Here is a 14,880-nt window from a genome sequence, read left to right as displayed (position 1 = left end):
TTTCATAATACAATGGAATATATATGTATATGTTTATATAAGTTACAGAGAGTAATAAAATACCCATGTAACCCTCATACATTTTAAGAAACAACATTATCAATATGATTTTGGCTTAGTACATTTATTGGCTTGCATCCCTACCCAGAAACCTATATCTTCTCATTGAAATTCATCCTGGATACCATCATCATATTAGTTTCCTTAATATATTTCTTTAATTATGTCACTCTCTTGCTTGAGAAACCTTTCTCTTGTTAATAAATTCTTAACTCTGTTGCTGGGAATTAAAGTCCTTCGAACAATTTTTCTGCTGTTTTATAGAATATTTTTTTCTTGGAGGAACAACTGACAGACAAATTATGGTTATTAAGCTTTGATTTTTGGCAGACATTTTATAAAAACTGAATGGAGTGAGGCTGTCAAGACTGACCAGTGTCTCCTCTGGGACATGATGGCTAGCATTAACCCCTTGGTCTGACACATTGCAATTGTGGGTGCTGTGGTGAAGGGACTGCATGACTTAGCCCTAGATTGAATTCAACCTTGGGTAATTCCAGAGACCAGTCAGTTCCCAGAGTTCATGCCCTCCCCTTCTAAGAAACAAGGGATTACACAAGACCTTCCTCCCATTCCCTCTGCTGCCAGCACTGCCCACATTTGTCTATTGTAAGTGGATGACAGAAAGATGCTTGGCACTCTGTTTGCTGTGCTCTCCAGCACCCTGCCCATTACTACAACCACTGCCACTGCCCTGAGAGCTTATCAGGCATTCCAAGTGTGACTGTTTGCAGGCATGCCAAACCTTGGGTGCACATGTATATTTGAATGAGTTTCATACTTGATCTCTTCCCTGGTGGAGGCAGCAGAAGAGTGGGTTGTTTCCATGGGGTCTGACTGTCTCCTGATAGGCCATTATTTGGGTTGCCTTAATGTTCTGAGCAATGGATTTGGGGGCTCTACCCAATGAGAGGTGGCCAGTATCATCATATCCAGACCCTGGAAATCTGTCTATGGAAGAGTTGCGGCAGAGACAGTTACGTCGCTTGTTTATCTCACCTTTGAAGATTTACAGTGGAATAACTTAGTTCTCTGGATCCAATTCTGGGAAGATCTCAGGGGGATACTTCTTAGAGCTGCTGAGCCCACTGTCAACCTCTCTAATCCCAGAGACATGTTGTGAAGATGGAAGCATAGGTGAGGATTCCACCCTCCGTCCCACTTCTCCTCGACACCATTACCAAGCCCTTGCACTCCATGCTGAAAACAGAGGAATGGTAGACCCCATGCCACTCCTTGCTGGAAGGCTCTGCGTATACTATCATAGGCAGAATAGGCACTCAGCAGGCTAATGCCCAGCCTGCATCACCCCCACCAAGGGAAAACTCAAAGACTGTTCACACCACAGCCCAGGGGAAACCAACAGGCCCATACCGTCAATTTGCGCCCGCTTCCTGGCACAGTGAGAAGAAGGAGGTATTCCCTATAGCCACAGAACTGAAGATGGTATGCTACTGCTTTTAGATCGAAGTGTTGAGAGATTCATGGACATTGGGCAGCTTAGCATCCAGCCGGCCCTGATAGTCATCTCACCTCAGCCCAGCCTGGCATGAGTGGCCATATTGGTGACCAGTGACTTACAGTACCATCCACAATGTGCTATACCTGGGGCAGGGACTGCCCAGACCAGGGCTGTCCATCAGTCACGGAGGAAAATGATTTTTTCTGCAGTCTAGAAGGAGGATGCAGAGAAGGGCTTCTCAGGGTGCCCAGGAATTGACTCTACCATTTTCTCTTGGGTGAGGATGCAGCGCATGGAAGCTGATTTTGTCTCAAGGCCAACACAGCATGACAGGTTGTGAGTGAAGGGATTATAACTGTAGATTGTGTAACTTTTTTCTAAATAGTGACAGAACCTCCAAGTATAAAAGGGCTCTGGTACAGAAAAATATTAAGATTGGATCTGGCAATACTTTACTGACAGCACATTAGCTGTCTTTAGGGATCTTGGAGCCATCAATTACCCAGCCTTACCCAGCCCCTGACCCAAGTTAATATCTCTATTTTGAAAGCCCTTCACTTCCAATATTGCTTCTACCATCTACCAGGCTGCTGGGTAAGACCAAACATCAGAAAGAATCCTTGCTTAGCAGAGAGTTTCAAACTGTGTTTAGCAAAGTGCTAGGTTCCAAAGAAATTCCTTTGGGGCTGCTGTAGGACAGGTGAGGGGAGGCTGGGCAGAAGGGGCTCAAGGTCCTGCCTTCACTGTAGCTTTAAACGAGCCCAGTTGTGCATGACTAGACCGTGGCCATGCACTTGCATGCTGATAATGTGGAACTCAGACTCAAGAAATCATTTATAGGGACTTCCCTGGTGGCACAGTGGTTAAGAATCCACCTGCCAACGCAGGGGACACGGGTTCGAGCCCTGATCCGGGAAGATCCCACATGCCACGGAGCAACTAAGCCCGCGAGCCACAACTACTGAAGCCCACGTGCCTAGAACCCGTGCTCTGCAACAAGAAAAGCCACTGAAACGAGAAGCCCGCGCACCGTAATGAAGAGTAGCCCCCTCTCGCTGCAACTAGAGAAAGCCCGCACGCAGCAACAAAGACCTAATGCAGCCAAAAATAAATAAATAAATTTATAATAAAGAAATCATTTATAGCACTCTCCTCTGCAAGCTCTCAGGATAAGTACCAGTGCACAGGAAGTCTAGGGGAAAGAGGAATACATTAAATGACAGCAGGAGGTGCAATCAGCAAACTCCAGAAGGTAGGAAACTCTAAAAGACAAACAACCAGTTTTTTCAGCATAGAAAACACAAGATGATGTAAAGAGGTAGGGGCAACTTACAGATTAAAAGGTACTTGTGACATACTGATAAGTATCAATATGTGAAACCTGTTTGGTTGGATCCTGCTTCCAAAATCAAACAAACAAACAAACAAACAAACACCAACTAGAAAAAAAATATGAGGCATATAGTGAAATTTGACAATAGACTGATTAGTAGATGATTTATTATTAATTTTTTAGGTATGATAATAGTAATGTGATAAGTTTTAAAAGAGTCCTTATCTTTCTGAGATACAGACTAAAACATTTACAGATGAACTGATATGATATGGATTAGCTTCAAAATAAAGTAGGTTGGGGGGAATGTATGCAGAGGCATAGATGAAATAAGATGAAACAACAGTTGTCATTGTTGAAGCTGGGTTTTTGACACATGGGGGGATTTTATATCATTCTCTACTTTTGCTTGAAATTTTCTGTAATAAGAAGTTAAAAGGGTTATGAACACTGTAAATGGCAGAGCTGAGTAGATTTATTTTTCTCATGTTTTTTCCTTTCTCTTTTTGCCAATACTTATAATTTATGCCATTTTTTTGTTGCCATGTAAGTCACTCTAAATTTTCTGAAGAGGTAATGTGAGGTAAAGAATAAACAAAAAGATATTTGCCTATCTAACTTTACATATGCATTTTCAGTTTCAATCATTATACTTTTTGAGGTCATTTATTGACCTATGTCAGAATTCCGTGATTTTCCTTTTTACCTTTTTGTTCATTTTACTTCCCACATTCTGGGTGTTTTTCCCAAGTTCATCCTCTTTATTACTGATCAGTAGATAGATAAATGGATAGATAGCATATTTATATGAAATAAAGGAGATGATATCGGGATATATATCTATATATGTATGAATAGATATAGTTCATTCTGTACATAATCTATATATAGATCTACCTATAGACATAGATGATATACATATATTTTTTTTTCATTGTACTGCACTTTATTTGTATTCCTTTATTTGTATTCCTGTATTCTTTTTGAAGATTGAATCATATAAACTTAAAATTTGAAAACAAATGTAGATTCTGAAGAATAAAAACAAGTGAACAAGCAAATAAAACTATTGGAGTTGCTCAACTGAATTCGGACTCTGGGATTCCTTTCCTATGCCAGGGCAAAAAAAAAAAAAAATGCAATTTCAGGAATTACTTGTGCCTCAGATAAACCACGAGTTTTAAGGCTGCATTGATAGCCACTGCTGTATAAAAATAAGCATACCAAAGTGAGAGACTTCTGGGGAGTTGAGCTTCTCCAACATTAGCTTTGTGACAAGTTCATCTGGAATGCTTTGGCCACTGATCAGCATCGACTGCAACTAAGAACAAACACAGATATTGTACATGATTGTATAATGTACCTGTGACACACAGCTTTTAAGGAAATTGTAACAATTTTGAAAGTTAGATTTGTTTACCATAGCTCCTGATTCAGTGTCACTGGCAATCTGTTCTTCCAAAATTGGTAAAGCTAAAATATGAATTCAAAATATTAGCACAAATTGTTATTAGAATTTCCAAGTTAAGAAACATATTTGTGTATTTTTTAACTAGTAACAAAGATTAATATTTGTGTCACTTTAGAGTTTACAAAGCACATTTATACACATTATGTCATTTAAGCCTAACTAAAGTATAAGGTAGCAGAATGTATTCCACAGAAAACTTGTCTCTGACACTCACTAGCTAAAGGATCTTGGGGAAGATAACTTCCCAAACACCTTTGCACCTTGCATGCTTGTGCCCTGTGTAGTATGCAAGGGAATATGAGGATGAAATGAGGTTGTATATGACAGTGATTTGGAAATTACAAAGTATCATACAGAGTATACAGTAGTATTACCAGTCCAGATACTTTTATAATCATATGTAGTTACATCTACAGCCCATTAATTTTGCACATTGATTGTATAAAAGGAAAATATGCATCAAGAAATGTTAAAAATAGATGAACACTGAAATTTATCTAGCAAAAAGGGGTCCTGAGGCTGAAATTCTAATAACTTGGTTCCTTTTTAAGAGGAGATATTTCATTCCATGATGGAAGATATCCTGGGACAGAAATGACAGGGGTATAACTTAGGGGAGGACCCAGGAGCTGATTATGTCCCTAGCTGCTAATAATCTATGGAAAGTTTGGCACTTTTTAAGATTTCCTACAAGTGAATTTTATTTTGATAAAAAAGGGGAAAATTTTAAAGTTTGTGTGTGTGTGTGTATGTGTGTGTGTGTGTGTGTGTTACGTGTTGCAGAATTGTCCTCTCCCCCAAGTTGTACCAGATCACAATATCACTAATGGCATGTGAAATGCTCATTTGATAACATTCTTGCCAACAATGATGGTAGAAACTTTAAAGATTCACTGCCAATTTATTAGGCAAATATAGATCAGCATTATTTTAATTAGCATTTCTTTGAGTAACAGTGAAGTTAAACTCTTTTCTTATATTTGTCCATTTTTATTTCCACTTTTATGAATTACAGATTCACTCTTTTGCTTATTTTTCTATTAAGGCACAAATGGTTTTATTGATTAAAAGAATATTTATATACAAAGACATCAACCCCGGTCATATATATTGCAAAGAATGCAAAGCAAATTATAAATAATAAAAAATAAAATTTATCATTAAAGATAATTAAGTCCTAGAAAATCTCCCCAAGAGCAGCTGTGAGAGTTCCATCTCTTTTCACATTTCACAGGGAGACACCCAAAACACACATATCCCCAATAGTTCTAAATTACAGAATTAGAGAATGGGAAGCAGTAGAATGGAGTCAAAGATGTTTCATAAACGTCCTAAATTCTATGACCAAAACTAAGACTAACAGAAGGGCAAAACATGTTTGATGCTATTTTAAAGATAATGTTCACTGTGTTGATAGTGATGTCTGATAAAGCAAATATAGCAAATATTAATAATAGACTAATAGATAGTAAGTAGATGGGCATATGGGTGTTCACTGTACAATGCTTTACATTTTAATGCATATTTGAAAGTTTTCATAATAAAATATTTGGGAAAAAAGATAAAATTTACCTTCTAGGCGAATACACTTCCATGCCTGTGTTATCTGTTGGGCTAATGTTGTCTTACCAACCCCCTTAAAAAGAAAGATATTATTTAAAACCCAATAGAATAGCTATTTGCCAATAAAACAGATATTTTTAAAGATTCTATTGATGGTTACTATAATTACATAATATTATCAAGTAATATTTTTTTCCATACAATAAATAAAGAATAGATCCTAGATATTTATAGCTTCATTTTCCTCTATTAACTGTCCCGTTTGCCACGTTTTATGAAGTGATTTTTTTTTTTAATTAAGAAAACAGCCCTGAAAGCAGGAAGCTGTACCATAATGGTATTCTAGGTATTGCACTCTTCCGATTGTTAAATTTTGTAATTTTGAGTACAAATCATTTTGATTATATTGAGATTCATCATTTTATTTCCTGCCTAAAGTTTATAATTGTGAATGTCTTGACAGACTTCCATTTAGTAACTTTCAAGAGCAAAAATTCCTTCTTAATGGACATCTTTGAAAAGTATCATAGTTTAAAGATAGAAGTTCACTTTAATGAAGTAACACTTACATCTGATTGCTTCCACTGTTGACTTTTAAAATTCTATTGATTTTAGAAACATAATAGAAGTTACTGGAACCATTTCTTGACCCTGTCCCAGGGTCTCTAGAAAATCAAGTCAGCCCTTAGACTCTGCTATTCCGGAGAGGCTTTATATTAACCACCTTAGGCCCTCTAATGGTAACTACCAACTAAGCTCAGAGGCTGAAAAAAGCTCTCATCTAGAGGTCCTTACTAGAACTGCCTAGGAAGGCGAGCTATCTTACGACAGCCATTCTTGGTTTCTTCCTGTTTTGCAGAAAGATAATACATAGGTCCACTAACACACTGTGGGTAAAGATGAAGCACATCCCCTCTCAGGAGCTTTAGACACTGATGAGAGTATCCTCCATTTGTCTCTTTAGTGTCCTGTCTTCACATATCCAGAGAGCCTCACAACAAATTTCACAGAAAGTTTTATATGAAAATTGAGTGTGAAATAACCTTGGATCACATACTACTAACAATTGTCATGGTGCAGTGCTTTGATGAGTTAATTTATTCATAATATAAAAGCAAAGATAAATACAATCTAGGTTCCTTTTCAATAATAGTATACAAGAGGAGAGAAAGTTATAATTTACAACCAATACTATTTCAGAGTTTGTCATACAGTGAAAGTCTAACAAACACTCAAAAAAAAATTAGCACATGATGTGGTTTTCAATCTTGTATGGTAACATGAGATTATGACTTTAAAAATTAAAAAATATATTAAATAATAAGTTAGAAGAGATAACTTACTGGTTTCCCAAATACAACAAAGCAAACAGGTTTAGACAACATAAAGTTTTTGTCAGCTTCATCTTCATTAAATATATCCACAAAAGGATGCTCTTCTGTCTTCTCTTGAGAAGTCATAATACAAAATACTACAGTAAGAAAGAGTAAGATTGTTAAAGTGCCTGATTTAGGAGGAACGGGCAGGCAGGTTGGGAGAACTAGAATATTCTGTGAATTTACTTAGCCCAGAAGCCATTCCATGCCACTAAGAGATGGATTTTGCCAATAATGGCAAATAAGTTAAACTGATCTATTAAAACAATAATAGGTTCATAGTTTGAGACAGAAAGCAAAAGCCAGCTATATGCTATATAAGACAGCTAAAATAAAGTATCTTTGAAAGACTAAATTAAGGAAAAAATACATACATGTATATATTCACATGTATGTTTTGATGTGTGTATTCTATTAAAGATCAAATTAGTGTACACACAACCAGCCAAACAAAAACCCAATAGCAAATGCTTTAAAAAATCAAACTAAATATGTTATAATAAATTTGTCAATGGGTATGTGTGTAGGGCCTACTAATGGCTCTAGTTAGAAATCCTAATGGAAATGAGAAAATACGTAGAACTGAAAAATAATGAACATAATATATATCAAAATATATAAGCTCACAATTTAAGAAGTTAGAAAAAGAAAAATATATATTAAAAATTAATAAAATAGAAAAACATTATATAAAGAAGGGCAACAAAGCTAAATAGCAGTATTTTGAAGAGATTTACAAATAGAAAACTCTGTCAAGATTGATCAAGGACAGAAGATAGAAGGCACAATTAAATAATATTAAACATGGGTTTTTTAGAGGTGTGTTTTCTCACATCTCAAAACTAAGATTTTCTTGCGTTTTCATTGTTGTTGATTTCTTTCATTAATCAGAGACTGTTCTCCATATTATATTAATTCTTTGAAATTTGTTGACTCTTGCCTTATGGCCTACCCCATGGTAATTTTCAAAAAAATTGTCTACATCAAGTTTGTGAATTTTATTGGTTAAATCTTCCATAATGCTTACTGATTTACTGTCTACTTGATCAAACAATATTAGACATAGGAAGGACCACAGAGAAAATAATGCTGCAGATATATAGATAATAAGAGGCTATCATAAAGTTATCCCAAATAAATTTGAAAACTTAGGCAAAATTGACAAATTACTAGAAAAATCAGCTTCTTAAGAAACAGAGAAAACTTGAGCGGTTCTATAACCATTAAGGAAACTGAATCAGTAACTAAAAATCTTCCCATAAGGAAACCAGATGGTTTTATTGAAGTGCTCCAAGTCTTGCAATCTTATAAACACTCCTTCAGAAAAAGGATAAAGTGGAGACTTCTTACTTAATTTATGGCTCTCGTATAACCTCCATACCTACAGCAGAGAATAGTCCAAAAAAGCAAAATTATATGCCAACTTCATTCATGAACAAGATTTTTTTTTTTTTTTTTTTTTTTTGCGATATGTGGGCCTCTCACTGTGGTGGCCTCTCCCGTTGTGGAGCACAGGCTCCGGACACGCAGGCTCAGCGGCCATGGCTCACGGGCCCAGCCGTTCTGTGGCATGTGGGATCTTCCCGGACTGGGGCACAAACCCGTGTCCCCTGCATCGGCAGGTGGACTCTCAACCACTGCGCCACCAGGGAAGCCCCCCATGAACAAGATTTTTAAAAATCCTAATCAAAGTATTAGCAAGTTGAATCTAGCAATATATGAAGAAGATAATAACATCATGGCCAAGTTGGGCTTCCCCAGGAATTCAAGGATGGTTAGTACGAGAAAATTAATTTATCATATTAAAATAAATTTAAGGAGAAAAACTATATGATTATCTTAATAGATGTAGAAATAGTATGAGACAATTCAACACCCTTTAATGTTGAATAAAAGATAAACCTCTTAGCAACTAATAGAAGGGAACTTCTTTTATTGATAAAGGGTATGAATGAAAGACACCCTTATATTTAATGATTAAATATTTAAAATGTTCTTTTTAAGACAAAAGAAAGAAAAGTGTAATTATTCCCAGTTGATATGACTGTCCACATAGAAAACCCAAATATGTCACAGATAAATTTTAAGAATAAAATAATCCAATTTGCTGAATTCAAAACCATTATACAAAATTCAGTTGCATTTCTATATATCAAAAATAGCTAGAACATGTAACCAAATATAAATATGACTTAGCAGCAAAAATATAAAATAAACATGATTAAATAGTACAAAAGATATACAAGCCCTTTATGGAAAAGTTACAAAACCTTATGAAAATACTTCAATGAATAGACTTGAAAAATGAAACAAAACTTTGTCCCAGTGGTCTGGGACATTGTTCACAGAACAATGAAAAATGGATTGGAGGGGGCTATATACTTCCAGGTAAATGCAATATGATTACATTTCTCTGTGGAAGTTAAGAATATTCAAATGGGCTTAATATACCAATATTATTTTAAGATGACAATATGAAATAAGATGTAGTAAGAAGTATTACTAGTATATTAAAAAGATTTGAGATGAAAACTTCAGGAACTAAAGGGCTGAAATTTCAAGTTTTTAAAAAATACCATCAAAATAAGTAATGCTAGTATAAAATGTAGTTGTAAAGGAGAAAATGCATCTAAACCTCTTAAAGTGATCATGCATTTATTAAGGAGTCTCCGTAAAGCACACTAAAGCCAGGGCCATAAGGCCTGGGATGGGGATATCTAGTTGGATGTCTAAGTACCTTGAGTTTTGAACCCCAAGATTACTCCCAAATGCTCTGTATTAACAGAAGCAACCTTCTCATTTACGGAAGAGAGCAGCCTCTCCATGCCTCACCTGAGGCAGATGCCTCAGAAGACAATGCTCGACTTTTACAAGCTTATTTCCCCTCATAGCTTCTAGAGCAGTAACTGGGGTCAAGTGTCAGCCCAGCCCAACTGGGGAGGCACTGGACAGGAAGAAAGGTGTTATGCACCTAAAGAGCTCCAGGGCCTGGCTATGAGTGTACCAACAGGAACCAGGAGAACACGCCTGGGAAAGATCTTGAGGGTGTCAGGTGAGGGGAATGCAGACTGGATAGGAGTTTATTGATAGTGGGCTGTCTCCCGTGACTCATAGTTTAACATCCTAGCTAGGACACCTGGAGCAAGTCCTAATTCACTGCTGGTAAGGTTACTTGAAGCTTGGAAAAAAACAATGGGATGTAAATGCCAGAACTGCCTTGACAGGGCACAGAGGCAGGTGTTAAATACTCACAGAAGCGGCATGTTAAGTGGACTTATTATGTTAGGCCAGAGAACCATCAGCCTACTCTGCTGTTTGGGATGGACAGAGGGCACTCTTTTCATTAAGATGTTAAGGAATGAGCTAGTAAGGGAGCACTGGCATCATTACGAAGCTCAGTGATGGCTGTCCGTTTTGGGGCCAGGATTTAAAGTAAGGGAGAGGGCTTCCCTGGTGGCGCAGTGGTTGAGAGTCTGCCTGCCGATGCAGGGGACACGGGTTCCTGCCCCAGTCCGGGAAGATCCCACATGCCGCGGAGCGGCTGGGCCCGTGAGCCATGGCTGCTGAGCCTGCGCCTCCGGAGCCTGTGCTCTACAACGGGAGAGGCCACAACAGTGAGAGGCCCACGTACCGCAAAAAAATAAAATAAAATAAAGAATAAATAAAATAAAGTAAGGGAGAGGCCGCTGTGATACTGGGTTCTCATGTGTCAGTAGGGATGACAGGGTCTGGAAGAGCAGAGGCCAGGTGGCAGCCCTTAACTGTGAGAAACAAAGTAGGTATAATTACTATAATGGGCAGCAAGCCCAGAATGGCCACAAGCAAGACCCACAGAGATCTGCGGTGATAGTGATAAATCATGGGCTCCCTAGGGGTGAGACAGATGAGCAGTCAATGAAAGTGTTGATTAACTTACATTTCTAAAAACGAAAAAGGGTAAGTGAACCAAAGGCTGATGTCAGCAGCCACAGTGGAAGTCATGATTCCTTCTTCATGATTCCAGAGCCCATTGACTGAAGGGACGGCAAGGAGTCCTCGAGGATCCAGCCTACAACTCCATAGCAAGTATTTATAATAGGGATTCCCCAATCCTTCCCCAAGAGAACCTACAACAATTAACCAGAGAAATAGACACTGTGGAAATAGGAATATTCTCCTCTTTGAACAGTTATAGGACACAGGGTCTCAGCTGACATCAATACCAGCAGATCCAAAATGCCATCATAGCCTCGTATTAGAGCGAGGGCAAATGGAGAACCAGTGATAAATGGAACCTTGGCTCAAGTCTGTCTTACAGTGCATCCAAAGAGTCTGAAGGATCACTCGGTGGTTATTTTCCTGGGCCTTGAGTGCATAACAGGGATTGCAGCTGGAAAAACCTTCACAGGGATTCCCTAACTATGGAATAAGGGCCACTGTGGTTGAAAAGGCCAAGTGGAAGCTCATGAAACTGCACACCTGCTCCTTAGCCTCTGCCCTAGATAAACAATAGTAAATCATCCTGAATGAAATGGAAGAGTGCTATCCCAAAACTATTTAAAAGATGCATTGTCCTGTTTAATTCTCTAGTCTGAGTTTCTGCAAAAACCAGATCATGACAGATGATATTGGACCACTGTAAACGTTAAGTAGGGGCAGCCCCAACTGCAACTGCTGTGCAGAGAACTTTACTAGATGGACACAGCTTCTTATACTTGATATATAGCTACTCAGCTGGAAAATGCATTTTTTTTTCAATACACGTCAAGGAGGAGGATCAGAAGCAGTCTGTATTTACTTAGAACAGTCAGCAATGGACATTTAGTCTTACCCCGGGACTCTCCTGCTCTTTGTAACAAATATAGTACAAAGGGGTCTTGTTGATCCACAATATTGACAATATCAGACCTGGTGAGTGGGAAGTAGCAAGTGTTCTGGATGCCCTCATAAGACGTATGGGCAGCAGAAAATGGGAAATAAACCTACAAAGATTTGAGGACCTGTTATATTGGTGAAGTTTTAAAAGGCCAGTGGTCTGGGACATTCTGAGACATTCTCTCCAAGGTAAAGGACAAGTTACTGTACCTTACACCTTCTACCTCTAAAAAAGAGGTGCAATATTTTGTAAGTCTCTTTAGTTTTTGGAGACAGCATGTAGCACATTTGGGAATACTGCTCTGATCCATTTAAGGGGTGACTTGGAAAGCTGTCAGTTTTGAGTAGGGCCGAGAGCAAGAGAGAGCTCTGCAGCAGTTTCAGGCTACGGTGCCGAGGCCTTGCTTCATGGGCCATATACCTGGCCAGATCCCACGATGCTAGAGGTAGCTGTGCTGGGTAGGACACCTTTTGGAATCTTAGAATGCCTGGCCATGGGACGTCACACGAAAGTGCCCATCGTGAGCTGGGTATGTCAGACAATCAAGTCCTCAGGTTGGGCAGGCACAGCAGTAATCCACGGAATGAGAAAAATGGAACACTCGGATCAGGCCAAATACATTTCATAAGCAAGCAGCCTAGACACCCCCATGTTACCTATCTCTGGTTCACCAATGTCCCTTGGCTCATACCTCATATGGGATTATCTGGGAACAGCTGATAAAAAAACGAAAAAAAAAAAATCATGGATGAATCACGATATATTGGTGCAAGCTGTAAACGGAATGCTTTCAGACTTTAGTCCCATTCAGGTGTAGCCCTGAGAGATGGTGATTAGGGGAAATCCTCCTGGTGGGTAGGGCTTTAAGCAGTATTCCTAGGTCCTCAATTTGGAGAACAGTGCTGAATGGCTTGGTGCAGGGCCTGGAAGGAGCAAGACTGGATGATAAGAGAAAAAGGAGCTCTGGGGAAGAAGCATGTGAATGGGGCTATGAGAGTGGTGTAACAAACATGATATATGGTGATCCCCAATGAGTCACACCCTTGTATAAGGAGGTATTGCACTGGCAGGTGGAGGTAGTTGCTGCTGCATAATTGGGGGCAGGGAGATATCTGTATTTTTGATAAATGGATCTATCTTCCTTTTCTTTTAGAAACTGGGACCACACACCGCCTTGAAGAACCAGTGACAAGGTGCTGGAAATTTAATGTGTGGGGAGGGGAGTGACTATGAGTGGCACAAAGAGAGGAACGTAGCAGATGTTATTAGTGCCCTGCCCCTATCCACTTGATATGTGCCTTTTCCAGGGACGGCCAGGCCAACTTCCAAGGGCTGGCACGTGTGATTCTTTGTCTAAGGACTCTTTGTCTAAGGACTCTTTCTAGCTGCCAGAACTTATTCTGCCTGAGCACAGGGCAGACTAGAAGTTACAGGGAATTAATGTTCTGCCATAGCAGCCCTCAACCAATAACTGATGGGAGTTGGTGAATAAATACCCCAGCTCCCTTTCCCCTTACAAGGAATAACTGGGACAGACATCCAAGCATTCCCCAGTGAATTCAGCCCACAGAGAAATTTGCTTGATAATATTCCCTTCATTAGCTTCCTTCCCTTTCCTGCTGTTGTTCGCTAGATTATTGCCCATGTAAACGATTTGTCCTCAAATTTTGTCTCAGGATCTCCTTCTGGGTGAACAAAACTAAGACCAGGTTCGAATGAAAGTGCTTAATTATACTATAACATAATAATTGAAAACTAAATATTGGAAAACCAGAGTTCTACAGTTATTTCGAGTTGTTATCCTAAATAAAAACATTGTGCAAATACTTAACTCATGTTCAGAAGAGTTGGTTTCCATTATGAAGTGGAACAGAACTAAATATTTTTCCCAGTTAAAAGATCTAAGTCAATGCAAAATGCCAGAACTGACATGGCCATCTTTCTAGTTCTTTTTTTTTATTCTTTTTTTTTTTTTTTTGCAGTACGCGGGCCTCTCACTGTTGTGGCCTGTCCCGTTGCGGAGCACAGGCTCCGGACGCGCAGGCCCAGCGGCCATGGCTCACGGGCCCAGCCGGTCCGCAGCATGTGGGATTTTCCCAGACCGGGGCACGAAACCGCGTCCCCTGCATCGGCAGGCGAACTCTCAACCACTGCGCCACCACGGAAGCCCCTCTAGTTCTTAATAAAAAGGGTCCCAAACTATGAAAGAAAATGTAAAATAATAAATAATTAAATGTTAATTTTAAAAATTTGTAATTTCTTAATTTTGAATTTACAATATAATCCCTAATGCTACATTATGGATTTTAAAGTTTCCTTACACTTATAGCAGTTGAAAAATCCTCTAGCAGTGGGTTCTGCGGTTAACAGGGGGCCCATCTCCTGGGAAACCTAGCACTTCTACCTAGGCTGGGTTAGCTGTCACTAGAGTACATCTTACATCTCACAGTAGGTGATCAGTAAGTATCTGTGAAATGAAGACATTGATACTTGAAAAGGGAAGTGGGTTTAAAAAGCGGAATTTCCGGAGATCACGAAGTTTAGTTTTGCAAGAAAAGGAACTGGTCTGGGGTCCACGCAGGAGGTGGAATTCCATTCGTGCGACACCAAAATGCATCCGAGCGGTGGACTCCTACCCCTACTTACCTGGCCGCAGCGGACCCCAGCGGACCCCACCAGCAGGCCGTAGCCGCCTCCCGGGACTCTCCGTGGAGCGGTTGCCAAGAGATCTGCTGAGCGGTTGCCAAGAGAACCCAGAGC

At 39.2% G+C, this 14,880-nt stretch overlaps 1 protein-coding gene across 1 annotated transcript in view; it reads right to left on the bottom strand.

Annotated features, from left to right (window-relative positions):
• The window catches only part of AK9 (adenylate kinase 9), a 121,080-nt gene extending 106,259 nt beyond the window's left edge, over window positions 1–14,821 (bottom strand). The window contains exons 1-5 of the mRNA XM_082856089.1: window positions 14,767–14,821; window positions 7,233–7,360; window positions 5,899–5,962; window positions 4,276–4,328; window positions 4,080–4,176 (exon numbers count right to left, since the gene is read on the bottom strand). Coding sequence (XP_082712215.1) covers window positions 4,080–4,176; window positions 4,276–4,328; window positions 5,899–5,962; window positions 7,233–7,349 — 331 coding nt within the window. The 5' untranslated portion in view covers window positions 7,350–7,360; window positions 14,767–14,821. The remainder of the gene's footprint in view (window positions 1–4,079; window positions 4,177–4,275; window positions 4,329–5,898; window positions 5,963–7,232; window positions 7,361–14,766) is intronic.
• Window positions 14,822–14,880: the final 59 nt, after the last annotated feature.

This window comes from Leucopleurus acutus, assembly GCF_964270905.1.
Source record: "Leucopleurus acutus genome assembly, chromosome: 15".
Taxonomy (NCBI): Eukaryota; Metazoa; Chordata; class Mammalia; order Artiodactyla; family Delphinidae; genus Leucopleurus; species Leucopleurus acutus.
This window is presented reverse-complemented; position numbering and strand designations above follow the sequence as displayed.